The sequence below is a fragment of the Eucalyptus grandis genome, chromosome 11 (genome assembly GCF_016545825.1).
Source record: "Eucalyptus grandis isolate ANBG69807.140 chromosome 11, ASM1654582v1, whole genome shotgun sequence".
NCBI classification, from domain to species: Eukaryota; Viridiplantae; Streptophyta; class Magnoliopsida; order Myrtales; family Myrtaceae; genus Eucalyptus; species Eucalyptus grandis.
The window spans coordinates 8,360,346-8,377,009 of record NC_052622.1 but is presented as its reverse complement, the minus strand read 5'-3'; the positions used below and the strand labels follow the sequence as shown (position 1 = coordinate 8,377,009).

Genomic DNA, 16,664 nt, shown 5'->3' with positions numbered 1-16,664 from the left:
GGGAGCGGGATGATCTAGAGATTAATTTGACAGGTAAATCCAGTGGCATGAGTGTAGAGCGTAGCATGAGCCGAGAGTAAAATAGTGGTCCCCATCATGTAGGTATAGGAGTCTAAAAAGAGTGTAAGGGACCTTGTGTATGAGTGGGGTCTTTGAAGGTGGTCGTCTAGAGTGTGCCGTGGGCGTACATGAGTGAGTGACGTGAGAGTGGCGTATGTGAGTGCGAGAGTTCATTGTATACTTACGATGCAATTAAGTGTTATTGTAATATTAAGAAAGTGTTTATTATAGTCACGTTTTCACAATTCAACAGCAAATTTGTGTGACGGCTTGGCTAGGCATAGCTTTTCTATGGAGAGAGATTGACGAGACGTTCCACTTGAAACGAGAAAAAGATTATAGGTGCTCGAACCATTTATTCATCAAGTATTTCTAGAGCCCCGAACACCAAAAGATACTAAAAAAAAAAAAAAAAATTAAAGAATCAAAGTATATTTATTAGAGTTTCTTAAAAAGTTTCTTTGAGAGAGAGGGTGCCTAGCAAATGGTGGCGGTGAGCGCTGCAGGATCGAGCTCGGAGACGGTGGTGGACAATGATTGCGCCACGGGGACGTGGCAGTAATGGCAGAGACAGCTATGAGAGAGAGATACTGGGTTTTTGGAGTTGAACAAAGACGAACACAGGCTACATCTCATGTACAACTCTCAGCCTCCTAACAAAATCCGGTCCTTGACAGAATGCTGCATTGCCTAATCAGTCGTCACACGTTTTCCCCACGACGACTCTTAGAATCTTGCAAACTAAGTAGATCGAGGCACGTGTTTAGCAGGTCCTTTATTTAGTCCAGCTTGAAAGGGGCTGGAATTTGATGGCCCCCAGGAGTCGACTTTTTCGGCCAGAGAATAGATGTATCGCTGCTCATGGGGCGATCGTGCAGACTAAAGTTAGCGCTGTCCACCGGTGGGGGTGCAGAAGCAAGGAGGAGTTCAAAGAAAGGACAGTTTGAGGTAACTTGAGAAAGACTGCTAATCCTAATACAGTAGGAAACAAGGCTGTACTGTTGATATACATTAACACCATTAAATAAGAGGCAACTAACTAAGAGAGAATATAATTAAAAGCCTGTGAACCAGCATCAAGATGGAAGACAATTAGAGTTAACAAAGGAAATTAGACAATTAGCAGGAGAAAAAGACAAGGGTGGTAAACCTTGATAATTTTCAAAAATACATGCCTTTGAATACGAGAACTCGCTTCTCCAACGATCTAAAGGAGATGTCGAGAGCGGTTGAGCATTTGCTAATCGCAACTCCCGCCCAACTCATTTATTCGACAAAAGATTAACCAAAGCGGCAGGTCAGCATTGCCATTTTATTATGCATTATAGAGCTAAAGTTCGTGTTAATTGTATTCTCGCATATGCTTCCTCTTTGCTTTGAGCTGCTTTAGCTGATCCTATTCTTTGCTCACCATAGAAGCAAAGAGGCATAAAGGAGTCGCGTGCCGGAGGATTCAGTTAGTCCTTTTGTAGCTAGCTTGATTAATTATGTATAGGCTAATCTTTTTGTAATTTAATTTAATCAAAATTTTAAATAAGAATACAAAGTGATAACATTTTCTTAAAAGATGGCTCAAAATATAAATTATTTTAAATAAGATTCTGAAGCGGCCGACTTAATTTCAAATAAGGCTTCAAGCTCACTAACCAGCCATATTTTTGCCCAGGCAAGCACATGTGACTAATGTGGCAATTGATAGAATAATTTGAAGGCGAAAACACAAACAATCTACTCAACTCATACTTTAATCACGAAAAAGAAGGAGACAAGTAGGAGAAACTCTCAAATGAACTTGAACTTCTATTCTACACATTTTTCTTAATCTTTTCTCTTTTTTATCTTATAAAATGATGACAAGACTAACTTATATATAGATTATTTAAATAGCTCATAAATATCTCTAGCATTTCAAGGAAATACATCCCTTGAATTTACAGAACATTGAACTGGACATAAAAGCATGAATCTAAACATAGATGAACATTCTACATGCGTGCAACACATTCATGAATTTGTCTAATTAGTTTTCTCGCGTTTTGTTCGAGTTTTCTCTCTCGCGTTTTGTTCGAGTTTTCTCTCGCGTTTTGTTCGAGTTTTCCGTCATGTCTTCCTTTCCCTTCGCTCCTCCCTTGAATTCTTCCATTCATTTGCATAACGGATGTTCATCGTCATCTTCTTCCCAAATGCTTCTCATCATCTTTCCTTCTCTCCGCATGTGCAATTCCGACCATCCCCTTTCGCCATCTGAGTTCTCTCACGGGTCTGCTGTCCACTCCCATACCCTTCGATATTTGTTCTTCCTTCTCCGCATGTCGATGATCTGAAACATGTAACCCCGCAACTTTCAATTTCGATCTTTGGTTACCTAGTTTATATAGAGTAGTGTGCTTTGGTTATTCTCACCATGGATGAACGGGATGATACCTCCCGCACTGCTTCTCTTTGCAATCGCCTTGGTCGACTATGTTCGGAACAGGGAGTTGGAGGTTTGGGATGATATCCCCGCATCGGCCAAACTGCAGGATTGTCGCCTTATCTTGGTGGGTAACATTTTCACTAACCCTTCGTGAATTTATCCGCATTTCATGTTGCGATGAAGAAAGCCTGGCGAGTGGATCATGTTGAAATTACTTCAGCGAGATCTTTTGGATTATACATAATTAAATTTCGCACCGAAAGTGAAAAAAGACGCACTCTGGATGGTAGTCCTTGGTTGTTTTCTGGACAATTGGTTAACCTCCGACCATGGCAACCTAGCACTCCTTTACAACATTATGACTTCGGAAAGTGCACATTTTGGGTGCATGTTATTGGCTTACCTCGGAATGGACTTCTCCTCCTATCTTGCGCTTGCAGTATCCCGATAGGTAAGGTTCGGGATGTGAAGACAGATATTTCTGCCAGGATTAGAATTGAATTAGATTTGAAAGAACCCTTAAAAACAGGGAAACTTATCTCGTATTCTTTGGCAAGACCACGTGGCTCGACTTTCGATATGAGCGATTGTCCCATTACGCTACTCTTGTGGAAGGTCAGGGTCATTACGCGGTTTCTTGCCCGGACTATCCTTATGATGAAGCCCAATTCGATGGTCGGGATACAATGACCTATGGACCCTGGCTCAGAGCTGAACTTAAACAAGTTAGCCCCTATTGGGATGCCTTTTACCACCCAACACTCTCAGCTGAGCAAATGGAAGAAACAGTACCTGAAACTCCTTCTCCAATTCAGCCTGGCCTTCCTGCTCTTCCTCCAATTCCTATAACAGTGGAAGAGACAACGCCTTCAGTTATACATCAAGGGACATCCAGTCTTTGGAACATAACAACTTCCACTACTACTACAACGGACTTAGTTCCTGCAGCAGTCAAGATGAAACAACCTCAGATTCCTTCCATGGATAAGCATCAATCGAAAAGACCTAAGATTCCTCGGCCTATGCCTCTTGGTGGTTCTACCAAAAAACCAAAACGATACTCGCCATATGATGTTAAACTTACCTCGTCGGCAGATTTTGATGAGTCTCTTCTTCTGGATGCCCCTGTTTTGGAGGCAAATATCCCTGATCTTCGGGCTTTGGCGGCTGGCCCTAAACAGCCACCGAGTTACAAATGAAACTCTTGAGTTGGAATTGTCAGGGATTGGGCAATCCCCTGACAATTCAAGCATTAAAGGCTATGATAGCCTATGACAAGCCTGATATAGTGTTTCTAATGGAAACAAAGAATGATCAATTTTTTGTTAATCGGTTAAAGCATAAGTTTAAATTTACTCACTCTTTTGTGAGGGATCCTGACGGCCTCAGGGGTGGTCTTGCGCTTTTTTGGAATGACAGTTTCGATGTTACTCTTGTACATTCGGATTCTCACTTTCCGGATTTCATTGCTCGTGATCTCGGATATCGCCTTCCACTCATATTACTTGCTTACACGCCCCTCCAACGTATCAACTTCGCCAGAACTTCTGGGATACCATACGAATCCTCCATGCTGCTGCTCATTTACCTTGGTTATGTCTCGGTGATTTTAATGATTTCCTATCTCCATGGGAGAAGATGGGACAGCGACCTGCATCCACTTCTCGGATGTCATCCTTCCGGCATATGCTTAATGATTGTGAATTAATAGAACTACACAGCAAAGGATGTGAATTTACCTGGTCCAATAATCGAGAAGGGGATGCTCTGGTAAAGGAGAAGCTTGATCGGGTGTTCTGCTCATTGGAATGGCTGACATCTCACCCTTCGGCAGAAGTTTTTGCACTCCCTTCTGTTGGCTCCGATCACTGCCCACTGTTGTTGGCCTCTCGTTCAGTATCTGTCAAGCGCGCAAAATTTTTTCACTATGAAGCATTCTGGAATCACGATGAAGAGTGTCATCACATAGTAAAACAGGCATGGGACAACAGTTGTACCTCCTTGTTATCTAAATTACAGGCAGTTGCTACCAGGTTAGCAAGTTGGAGCAGGGGCCGATTCACTAATGGTCATCAACGCATCTCACACTTACAATCTCAACTGCAGACCATTATCAATAGAACATCATATCAGGATGGAGATAGGGAGCAGGCTAATGCTCTTAGATGTGAAATTCAAAAAGTATGGATTCAAGAGGAACAATTCTGGGCTATGCGTTCTCGTATACAATGGTTAAAATGGGGCGTCGAAATTCCAAGTTTTTTCATGCATACACTATGCAAAGACGGCAACGCAATCGAATTACAATGCTATTAGATACTAACCAGCAAGTGGATCCGTGAACCGGATCGCTTAAAAGATCTAGCACAGGGCTTCTTCGCTCAGCTTTACACAACTCAGGGCTATCGGAATTTCCGTCCTTTCTTGGCACAGTGTCCTTCGGTAGTAACACCTGATATGAATGCATCCTTACAGTGTCGAGTAACTGAGGAGGAGATTTACCTAGCCACTTGCCGCTTAGGAGCTTGAAGTCTCCGGCCCGATGGTCTCCCGGCCTTTTCTATAGGCATCATGGCATGTTATTAAAGATACGGTTATTCAAACAGTTCATGACTTTTCGATATCGGTATTATGCCAACAAGACTAAACAGAATACAGTCATAGCCCTAATTCCTAAAGTTCAGCATCCGGAGAGTATAGAGCAGTTTCGTCCTATCAGTCTTTGTAACTTTGCTTACAAGATCATTTCAAAAATTATGGCCAACAGACTCAAACCATGGCTATCTACTTTGATTTCCACAGAGCAAGCAGCATTTATCAGCAGCAGACAGATACAGGACAACATTATGGTGGTTCAAGAGGTTATGCATCAATTCAAAGTTCGAAAGTGTAAGAAACGTTTCCATCTTATTTTCAAAACAGATATGCAAAAAGCCTATGATAGGGTTGAATGGGACTTTTTGGAAGCATATTTGAGGCATTTGGGTTTCCATAACAGCTGGGTTACTCGTGTAATGGCTTGTGTAACAACAGTCTCCTTTAGTATTCGGTTTAATGGTGAACAACTTCCTTATTTCCAGCCTACTAGAGGGTTGCGCCAAGGTGATCCCCTATCTCCATATCTATTCATTTTACTTGCCAATGCCTTATCTGCAACTATTGCTCAAGCTGTGGATATAGGTCACATTAAGGGGATTCAATTTAATAGAGACTGTCCAAGGTTATCTCACTTATTTTTCGATGATTCAGTATTTTTCCTACGAGCCACTATTTCGAATGCCAAAATCTTGCCAATCTACTCCATCAATATTGTTATGCCACAGGCCAGCTCATTAACAGAAACAAATCAGGTGTGTTCTTTAGCAAACATTGTCCTCTTTCTTTACAACACAACCTAGCACAAGAACTACGGGTTCCCATTCTCAGTCAATATGGAAAATACCTGGGCATTCCATCTGATTGGGGTCGTTCCAAGAAGGAGATGTTTTCCTGGATCCTGGCAAGAGTCAATACCAAGTTAGCAAGTTGGCAGGACAAATTTCTATCGAAAAGTGGCAAGGAAATATTATTGAAATCAGTTATACAGGCCTTACCGCAGTATGCCATGTCTATCTTCAAGCTTCCGCTGTCTCTCTGCAGATTGATTGAAAAGAAGATCTCCGCATTCTGGTGGAGTAATCAACAAAGTCATTCAGGCATACACTGGAAAAACTGGTCAGAATTAAAGCTATCTAAAAAATCAGGGGGGATGGGGTTCAGAGATTTAATCAATTTCAATACAGCAATGCTTGGAAAGCAAGCATGGCGTCTCTATCAGCATCCTCATGCTATCTGGAGTCAGCTCTTTAAAGGGTTATACTTTCGATTTTCATCCTTTCAGAATGCCTCCCCAGGACATCGTCCTTCTTGGGGATGGCAGAGTTTATTAAAAGGCCGTGAAGCAATTGCTCCTAAACTATGTTGGTTAGTCAGGGATGGATCGAAGATAAACATTAGAGATGATACTTGGTTACCACAAGGCAGAATAGGAGGCTTACCGAGGGAGGGAGAACCACGGCTTGTTGCTGATCTTATTGATTCCCAACTCTCTGTATGGAAGTCCTCCTATGTTACTGAATTCTTCGATGGTCCAACCAGTTCAGCAATCCTAAACACCCCAATCAATCCGTCTCTCCATCATGATCAGCTGGTTTGGACAGAGACTCCTTCTGGTACCTACACGGTAAAGAGTTGTCATCATTATCTATCTCTACAATCTCAGAACCCCATATCCAAGCCCTCTCCCTCTTACACTAACCCACCACTGTTATGGAGGAATATATGGAAGATGCATACAGCGCCAAAGATTAAAGTTTTTCTATGGTCAGCTTGCCAAAACGCCCTTGCTACAAAACTAAATCTCTTTCGGCGACACATCATCCCTCATCCCATCTGTTCTTTATGCAATCATTCTGAACCAGAAACAATTGAGCATCTGTTTCTTTTCTGCCCTTGGACTACTGCAATCTGGAATCATGAAGATATTCAGGTAAATGTTTCACCTACCTCAGTTACTCGATTTGATGCCTGGATGGTTGACAGAATCTCCCTCCCACACGCGTCTCCAAATCTTGAAGCGATCGCTCATATCCTGTGGGAGATCTGGCGTCACCGCAATAACGCTATCTTTCGTCAAATCAAGATGGATCCTCTCCTGGTGGTCTCTGATGCTCTATCTCAAAGCTCTATCTTCAAGGTTCTTCAACCCCTGCCAAAAAGGATTCACACTGCACAGGCGAGATTAGATCATCGCTGGCACCCACCAGCAAAGGGCCTTATCAAATGCAATATAGATGGGGCTTTTCGCCCAGATTCAACCAATGGTTCACTGGCTTGTATTTTCAGAGACGACAAAGGAATTTTGAAGGATGTACTCACCAGATCTGTGTCTGCTCAGACGGCGTTCCAAGCCGAGATCTACGCCCTTATCTCTGCTCTTCAACGGATCATCCAGAAGGGACTTTCTCTTCAGCACTTGGAGATCGAATCTGATTGCTTGCAGCTAGTGGAAATCATCCGATCGAATCAACGACCGCCGTGGAAGGAACAGCACCTCTTCGCAACTCTTCAAGACCTTCTTCAGCGTTGCCCTAACATTTCGCTTCATCATATCCGACGAGAGGCTAACCTAGCAGCTGACTGGGCTGCGAAAGCCCACAGGGACCAAGGCCCACCAACCAACTGGCTTCTCTTTCCCCCCCCTCTTTTCCTTTCTATTCTTGCTTCGGATGCTTCGGCGATAGCTTGTATGACTCTTTAATTTTAATATAAGTTATCTTTCGACCAAAAAAAAAAAAAAAAAAAAAAAAAAAAAAAAAAACAGAGGCATTTTTGTCCGAGCAAATTTCGTCATTCTTTATCTTTTTTGGCTCTTTCTTCTTTTCTCTAATTTTCTTCTCTCCTTTTCTGCTTTCTTTTTCTTTTTCCTTCTTCACCCTCGCAACTCCATCTTCTTCGTTCTGCATTACCTCCAGTCTGTGACGCCTTTCAGCCTTCCCACCGGCAAGCTTGGGAGATTTGCGTCCTCCCGAAGGGGATGGGAAGACCGTGACGGCGATGGCAGCACCGCACAGCCACTGGCGAGGGTCCAACGTCCCTAGTAGGGCTTCGGCAAAGCCGCCGCCGCCGCCAATTTATGGCTGAGACAAACGTACTTTGCGTGTATGCTGCTAAGTTCTTCCTCTTTATTGACTGGTTACAACACCGATTACTGTCACGTGACCTGAACTACCACCTCCCCGTCCACGTCGACGATGAGGATGGGGAATTTCTCCTTTCTTTCCATGTGGTCGGCGTACGGCTAGCCACGTGGCATCATCCAATTAGCGAGCAGTCACTGCTTGAACAAAGACCCCTGTGGGGCCTTGCATGAATATGGTGGTAGCTGGTGGGCCCTTTCCACCGCCCAACCTCAGTGCCTGGCTCCAAGTTAGTCCCGTGTTACGGGTCGCAGGCGAAGGGGAGCAGATGCAGGTCGGTGCTGCTCCGGTGCCGGGTCGCAGCAAGAACGGCGTCTGGAGTCAAGCACGGTGAGCGCGACGGTGGCTGGCGGAGCTTCGGGCTGGTGTCGGGTCGGAATAGACACCGGCGGAGCTCAGGCGGAGGGAAACGCGTGCGAGCGCCGGCAGCAGCGGTTCGCGGGTCGTCAAGTAGAGTGGCGAGGCGGCGGTGCTGGTTCAGTGAGAGGGACAACGGCGACTGGCGAAACGGCGGTGGCAACCGGCGCACCAGCGAGGGGATCGGGCAGCAAGCATCTCCGGTGAAGGAGTTCCCTGAAGAAGACGATGCAGCCCTTTTCTCTCCTTTTCTTCTTTTTTTTTTTTTTTTTCTCTCCCTACCTTACCTGTCTCTCTCACGTCACTTTCACGTCTCCCTTCCCTCTGTCGCCCTTTGCTGACTTTTCTTTTTCCAAAGAACCGAAACCCTCTTCCCCTTTCTCTCTTTCTTCACTTTTGGACTTTTTTGTTCTTTTTTCCTTCGACGAAGAAAAGCCCCCCTCGGTCTCAAAGCTTTGTATCCTCTATTTATAGAGGAAAGACTCGAATTTGTTTTTGCTGGTGAAGATTTGCACATATTCGCTCAACCGTTCAACAAATTAGTGGCTCCAAAATCAAAAGACTGTTGAAATTTTGAATTTTGAAATGAGGCAATTTGGTTCAATTTTTTTTTAAAAAAATTTCCCTCTACAACCAAATGCTCTATTTTTATTTTCTAAAAGATAAGTTAAATTTTAAAATAGATGTCAACACATTCTATATTACGTAAGGGGCTAAACTTCTTGTAGAATAAATTCACGTACATAGTTTCTCTTTTGCTTTGCATCCTTTTATTGCTTTGCATCCTTTTAACTAATCCTATTATTTGCTTTAACCTGTCTCCAAAGGATCACAGTTGCCTAACATACAAGCAAAGAGACTTAGAGAATCAGTTAGTCCTTTTGAAGCTAGCTTTGATAAATAGGAAGCTGCGAATTTGATAACTTATTAGTTACTCCACCGCCATCATATTGTTCAACTTTGATGGCCGCCGGTAAATCTCCACCGCCATCATACTGTTCAACTTTGATGGCCGCCGGTAAGATTTTACATATTCCATTGGCTTTTCAATTGTTACTAGGATCATCCTTCATACCGCTTATTACCACATATCAAGGTTCAGTAATCATTGACAAATCGGTCTGTAATTTACTTTACGTATCGCTAGAACTCCACTTAGCAACCTCGAAAGCTTGAAATCGTGTATCGAAAGACTAGTTTTTGCAAGTCCGTAGGTCCCATCATGAGAAAGTATGCCATGCCAACCGCATAACCACGTGGCTAGCCAATTAACCACATTGTTTGCATAATACGAATTTCATAGCTCATCACTCATGTACACAAAGGTGACAGGCACCTTTGAGCTTATGAACTTTTTCAATTGGCTTGTGCTTTTTGGAACATTGAGAAGGAAATTTTCAATACTTCAGGATTAGTAATAATAATCCATTGTGTAGATATCATCACTTTGTCATGAAAAACCTTCTATTTCGAAAGAAGCTTGTATCCATTTTGAAATCCGAGAAAGGGATTAACATCAAGAAGTATTATAAGTTTTTTGTTGAAGAATCTGTTTTTATTCAGGGAACAAATTTAGTTTCTTCATTGATGATTTGATAAATATTTGGAATCTATGTCGAATTGATAGATAATATCATTTGACTGAATTTCGTTAGAAGAGAGTAGACTTTCTTCATTTCTCTGATATAAGATCTCAATTGGTCATGTTAGAGACAAGAGGCATTGGGGTTTACTTATCCGGACGTAGTCATGCTCTGCCAAAGCAGCTATGCTAATGGAGCACAAAAGTTTTCAGATATGAACCGGAAAAAGGAAAAGTTTGGCTAGACCGATTGGATTGCGATTAAGTAATCTACTATAACTTTTAAGACCATCATCACCATTAATTAACTCTAAGATGTTGCTTAATTAGTTGTCAGATATAAAATTCGACCGCAAGCAGAATCCTTCGACATCCCTTCAAGCCAGATTAAGAAGTCGGCTTGCTGTTCGCATATATGCACATAATTCTAGGTCTTCAAACCCTTACCAGGTTCATTCAAGTTTCGCTATGCGGAAATTCCTTTATGCTTGAGAGAAGTGGGGGAAATGAAAGGGCGCAACGAGTTGGTCTAGAATTCAATTTTTGCAACGGGTGAAGAGGAAGTTTCTAAGTATTCTTCTGGTTTTCTTTGCCAAATGCTTGACTTAGAGAATAGGTGATGAGAATTATTCTCTTTACACATGGACACATGAGTGAGTGTGCACATGTATCGCTATGACATTTTGTGAAACTATGTCCAACTATTTTTAAAACTCAAAAATTTGGCATGGTTTAATAGAAAGCAAATGGGACCTAAAAAAGTTCGAATTTACAATTTACTGCTCTAATATCACTTGAAATTTTATAAGATTTTATCTAACTGTTCTAAAAACTTAAACCATTAGCGGAAGACGGGGTTTAATTCAAATATCTTAGCAGTAACCGCTAACCTAACGCAATAGGAAATCGGTCTAATAATGTAGCCAAATACGCCAAGGCAAATACATATTAATTTCTGCAAAATCATAGACAAAATTGAATGATCAAATGAAAGCCCTCATGTTCATTGCCGCCAACTCATCGATCATTCGATTCACCGGCACCATCCGAAGGCAGACTTGCAGAGGTCCCGCTCGCCGTTCCGTCGTCTCCCAAGTCAACCAAAAGGTATGTCTCAACTTTCCATAGATAAAAGTAAGCGGGAACAAGCCAGTACATCAGACGACGGATAGGACGACTATGGCTCCGAAGGACTGGAGGGTACTCTTAACGATTTGGCACCTGAGATAATGAGGATGAAAACGAGTCCCAAATAAAAATATGGTGTTAGCAAGCCAAGAGAGTTGCCAACCGTCAATGTGACGCCAGTTAAGAAAGCGGCGGACATCACCGGGATTGCAATTTTTAGCGACAGTATCGTGTGCTGGTATGCAGCTATTGCCATGTAGACGTTGTTTTGCTGTGCACAGATGAGGTTGACTGCCGCAATCATTGAGCAGAACATCGCGATGGTGCTGCAAATCACAAAGGCCTGGAACATTTTCTTGTCCAGCATCGTAGCCATGCCCCTGGTCATCTTTGGAGGCCATGTCCGAGCCGTTAAATCCTTCAGGAACTGCGAAACCAGCTGCGAAAGTCATGGTGGCCACAGGCGTTGCCACCAGCAGACGGGTATTGATCGCATCCTTCATATGGTCCATATTTGGCTACTTTTCATGGGCATCGAATAGTGTAAGCGCTTCATCTCGAGCTTCCGGCCTTAGCGCGAGTAAGTCTGCGTTTACAGCTGAACCTTTCCCAAATGACGTGGATTTCAACACCGTGACTGTCAATTGCTGAGATAGGAAGCAAATGAAGAAAAACAGAACAAGCTGTTACCATAACGATAGCGGGAATGAACCCTCGAGTACTCATTTAAAGGCGAAAATAATGACGATTTATGTTACGTACCTTACGCAGCGTATACTCCCTTCTGATGCGATATTGAGCAATGTCAAGAGCAGTCAAGCATTCATGCTTACGAACGAAGAGGTTGATTCTTTTATCCAGCACAAGAGGAATCAAAGCCACGGGTTGTGAATGAATCGCGGCCAAGTGCAAAGCTGTATTTCCAGCATAATATCTATCGCTTATCAGCATTTGCAGTTCCGGATGTCTGAGTATATATTTCACTGCCGAAGCTTGTCCATATTTTGCTGCGGCATGAAGAACAGTTTGTCCTCGTCCGTTTAGGAACTCTGATATAGGATATAGCTTCTCGATCAGTTCAACATAACCGATCTTGCTCACAATATAAATGGGAAGATCCCCATTCATATCCTGTGCTCGGGCCAAGTATTCAGTTTCTGGTGGCAAGAGTTCGAATACTTCAGTCTGATTCGTGTAAGCAGCTAAATGGATTACATTACCACTTCTGGAGTCAGTCATTGCAAAAAGCTTGATGTTCTTTTTCTGTATCTTGGCCGCTAAATCTACGATCAGGAGCTCCAATTTGGGGACCATAATCACAACTAGGATTGATAGTCGCTGATGCTGGATTAGATTGCAATGCTGAAATACGTTGTGATAATCTTGGTTGAATCAATCAAATGCTTTCAGAAATTTATCTAACCCATTTTCGAGTTCAAACAATTGTGGCTCTTTCAGCTGTGAATCTCAAAGGCGTTGCAATTTTCCATCTCTAACACAATGGAACATGACATGACGACCTTAGATAAATTTCGAAAAGAACCAAATACTAAAACAAACTCTAGCATGAATTACTTTCCTTCTCTATGGCTTTTTTCCTTATTAATTTTCATTGCACTATGCTTACTTAATCTATGCTTAGTCATTATCATTTAGCAAGCTTTTTTAATAAACACATAACGTTACTCTTTCATATTATACTGGTACATACACGACTTGTGACATTACTTTGTATAATGAGAAGTGGCAAATCTCTCTCACCTTTATACTTCTAAGGTTATCCTTGCATTACGGTATGGTGAAATAATGTAAATTGCATAAAATTTTTGTATGTCCAACTACTTCATATGAATCAACTAGATAGAAAATATGTATAATTTATCACAACATATGACAAAGTTCCCCCTGCTTTTGCAGCCAAAATAAGAATGCGAGTTGCATGTGCAGACCCTTATTTGAAACTAAGTTTTTACTTCATTTCTCTTATTTGATACAAAGTTCACTCTCGAGCCCTCTTTCAAGAAAACGATCTTCTTTTAGGTATTTACTTTAAATCTTTCCCAATATCTATTGAGTAAACGGGACAGATTTGGGGTCAAATGCTAAAAACCCTAAAGAGTTTTGGACATATTTGAGGTTTGTAAATGCAATGTTCTAACTCTATTGGGAGTGGGATGATCTGGAGATTAACTTGACAGGTAAATCTGAAACCGGAATATGATAAATCATTCACCAAACTAAATTTCACTCTATAACAACACTACACAGTTTTTTGAAACCTTGTAGAAGATTTATTGGAATCTAACGTTATCATCAACAAGAATTATTTCAAACCTATCTTTCTGCTTCTATCTTGTTAGATTCCAGATTTTTATGATTGTCGAGCATGAGTATTTGCACTTCGTAGTTTTTCTAATCGAAGATCAACAACACATGAGTTTTAGCAAAATGACTTGGGATGAGACCGGTCATGACGGATGCAAAAAGTTGTTGCCCATAAATAGATATTACCGATAAGCAAATTTAGGTGCATACCATAGTTCTTGCGCAGGATGGCTCCATGAACAGGCGGCAAGCCTTGTATCCTCCACGGTTCGAGCAGGAGGGAAAATAAAACGTTGTGTATAGCGGAGTAACTGGTGTAGAGATCCAGGTACAGGGGAGATTTCTTTTCCAAGTTCATCCAGTACACAGGTTCTGAATCTTCGCTCAACAAACGACGGACCATGCCGACGTGATGACAAATTGCGGCCTCATGCAAAGCGGTGTTTCCATGTCTGTTTTTATCCTCAGGATCAGGTTCTTGTCCTCAACATTGAGGAGGTTTCTTGCCCGGTGAATCAACATTGCGGCGGCTCTAGATCCTCCGGCCCTGGCGGCCGTGTTGGGGGGGGCGGGTGGGGTGGTGTGGGGTGGTGTTGGAAGGAGTTATCTCCCCGATCATCTTGGGCGGCTATGAGGTGGTCATTGACATAATCAGCCAGAAACCTTACGATGTCTTCCTTGCCTGCGTGTGCTGCGACGTGGAGCAGTGAAGTGCCCGATGGCTCCGGAAATTGTAAATGGCAGACGGATTGGTTTCTCAGCAAGCCTTTCGACCACGGAAATGAACTCTTCGACAGCAGCGGTACGGTTGATGACATCCGCCAGTCTTCGAACAGGTGCATACTCTTCTGCCGGATCTTGTTGCACCGCGGTTCTCACAGCCGCCAATGCATTATTCATTCTCTCCCGTCGACTCCTCCAGATTTCTTCTTCCATCAAAGTATCCATCTCATCCTTCTTGACCTCCTCCTCGATCGAGTTGCTCATGCCAACGTGCCCTACTTCTATAGATAGCTCCATCAAGCCTAAGCTATGTAAGTATCGTTAGTTGTTGCGAGGAAACAAGGGTTGTGTAAGGAGCCCTCACATCATTTAACCAGTAAATCTAATTATTTAAAAAATTTATAATGATCAATAGTGATCCTATAAAATCTTATGTGGAATCGGAACAAAAAATTTCGAGTTTCAAATTGTTGTGCAAGATCATGGAAACATGCCTGAATACAAACTATTTGCTCCGAGAATTGAAGTGCAAGATATTAACAAGACGTCACAAATGTTGAGGAGAGCACCGCCACTCTCTCTCTCTTTTCAGAATTTTCTAGCAAAAAGCCATCAGTAAAGAAAAGCTGCGCCACTTCTAGACTTCTCCAAAGAAATCTAGTTGCCAAACTGTAATAGGATGATATCTGTAGAATACTGTAGAAAGCCAGCAAAGTCGGTGAATGCACCGACCTTCCATCCTATAAATAGGAGCAACTTGCTCCTTGTGTAGGTGTGAGTAAAGTCCAACTAAGAGGGTGTGCGTGGGTGTGCGGAGAGAGGAAAAACGTTGCGTTGCAGTGGGTGGCGTTAGTGTAGAGCGTGGCATGAGCAGAGAGTAAAATAGCGGTCCCCATCGTGTAGGCATAGGAGTCTATAAAAAGAGAGTAAGGGGCCTTGTGTATGAGTGGGGTCTTTGAAGGTGGTTGTCTAGAGTGTGCTGTGGGTGTATATGAGTGAGTGACCTGAGAGTGATGTGTGTGAGTGCGGGAGTTCATTCTATGCTTATGATGCAATTAAGTGTTATTGTAATATTAAGAGAGTGTTTATTATAGTCACGCTTTCGCAATTCAATAGTAAATTTGTGTGGCAGTTTGGCCGGGCATACCTATTATATGGAGAGAGATTGATGAGATGTTCTATTTGAAATGAGCAAAAGATTATAGGTGCTCAAATCACTCATTCATGAAGTAATTCTTGAGCTCCGGTTACACCAAAAGATACTAAAAATAAATAAAAAAAGAATGAAAGTATATATTAGAGTTTCTTAAAAGGTTTCTTTGAGGGAGAGGGTGTCTAGCAAATGGTGGCGGTGAGCGCTGCAGGATCGAGCTCGGAGACAGTGGTGGACAACGATTGCGCCACGGGGACGGGACTGGGGACATGGCAGTAATGGCAGAGACAGCTATGAGAGAGAATGGGTTTTGGAGTTGAACAAAGACGAATAGAGGCTACATCTCATGTACAACTCTCAGCCTCCTTACAAAATCAGGTCCTTGACAGAATGCTGCATTACTTAATCAGTCGTCACACATTTTCCCCACGACGACTCTTAGAATCTTGCAAACTAAGGACGTGCATGGAAACGTTCCAAAGAAACGTTTCTGAACACTTCTGTACGGATTTTGTTCCCGTGAACAAAAAAGAACAGAAACGCGTTTGGTTGCGTTTCTGTTCTTTTTTGTTTTTTGTTCCCCGGACAAAATAAGAACAAAAAAAAAAAACAACAAATTGTTGTTTCTGGCCTTGAGAAACACTTCTTGGACGTCCGAAAGGAACAAAAATGAAAAGAACAAATAAACAAAAATTGTTGTTTCTCCTTTGTTCGTCCTCCTTCGTTCATCTCCTTCGTTCGTTCTCCTTCTCTCTGGCGACTCCTCACTCGGCCAACTCTCCGGCGACTCCTCACTCCGCCGAAGCCTCGCCGGAGCGTTGCCAGGCCCGGCGAGGCCGAGCGTCGCCCGGCGCGGGCGAGGCCGAGCCTCGCCTTGGGGGTCGGCGACACTCGGCCTCACCGGTTTGGGCGAGCCGTGCTTGCCCAGCCATGGCGAGGCTCGGCCTCGCCGGATGGGCGAGCCCGAGCTCGCCCAGCCAAGGCGAGGCTCGGCCTCGCCCAACCACGGCGAGGCTCGGCCTCGCCGAGGGCCGAGCGAGGCCGTGGGCAAGGCGAGGCTGCCGGCCCCGTCGGCCGATTGCCGGAGGCCGGGGACCCGGCCGAAAAAGAAAAATAAAAAGAAAGGAAAAAATGAAAAATAAAATAAAAATGTTTAAAAATTAAAAGAAACAAAAAAAGAAT

General features: G+C 43.0%; 1 protein-coding gene across 1 annotated transcript; it reads right to left on the bottom strand.

Moving 5' to 3' along the window:
- Positions 1-11,310: 11,310 nt before the first annotated feature.
- On the bottom strand, positions 11,311-12,595 carry LOC104427124. The gene is made up of 4 exons (XM_039305034.1): positions 12,044-12,595; positions 11,878-11,928; positions 11,479-11,720; positions 11,311-11,374 (listed from the first exon to the last, which is right to left on the bottom strand). Exons 1-4 carry the CDS (start codon positions 12,593-12,595, stop codon positions 11,311-11,313), a joined length of 909 nt encoding a protein of 302 aa, XP_039160968.1.
- Between the last annotated feature and the right edge of the window lie 4,069 nt (positions 12,596-16,664).

Coding starts and splice junctions, on each gene's coding strand:
- LOC104427124 (XM_039305034.1), bottom strand. CDS start 12,595: ATGGTCCCCAAATTGGAGCTCCTGATCGTAGATTTAGCGGCCAAGATA. Junction 11,929..12,043: donor GGGAGTATACGCTGCGTAAG/GTACGTAACATA, acceptor TTCCTATCTCAG/CAATTGACAGTCACGGTGTT. Junction 11,721..11,877: donor CATTTGGGAAAGGTTCAGCT/GTAAACGCAGAC, acceptor TGACTTTCGCAG/CTGGTTTCGCAGTTCCTGAA.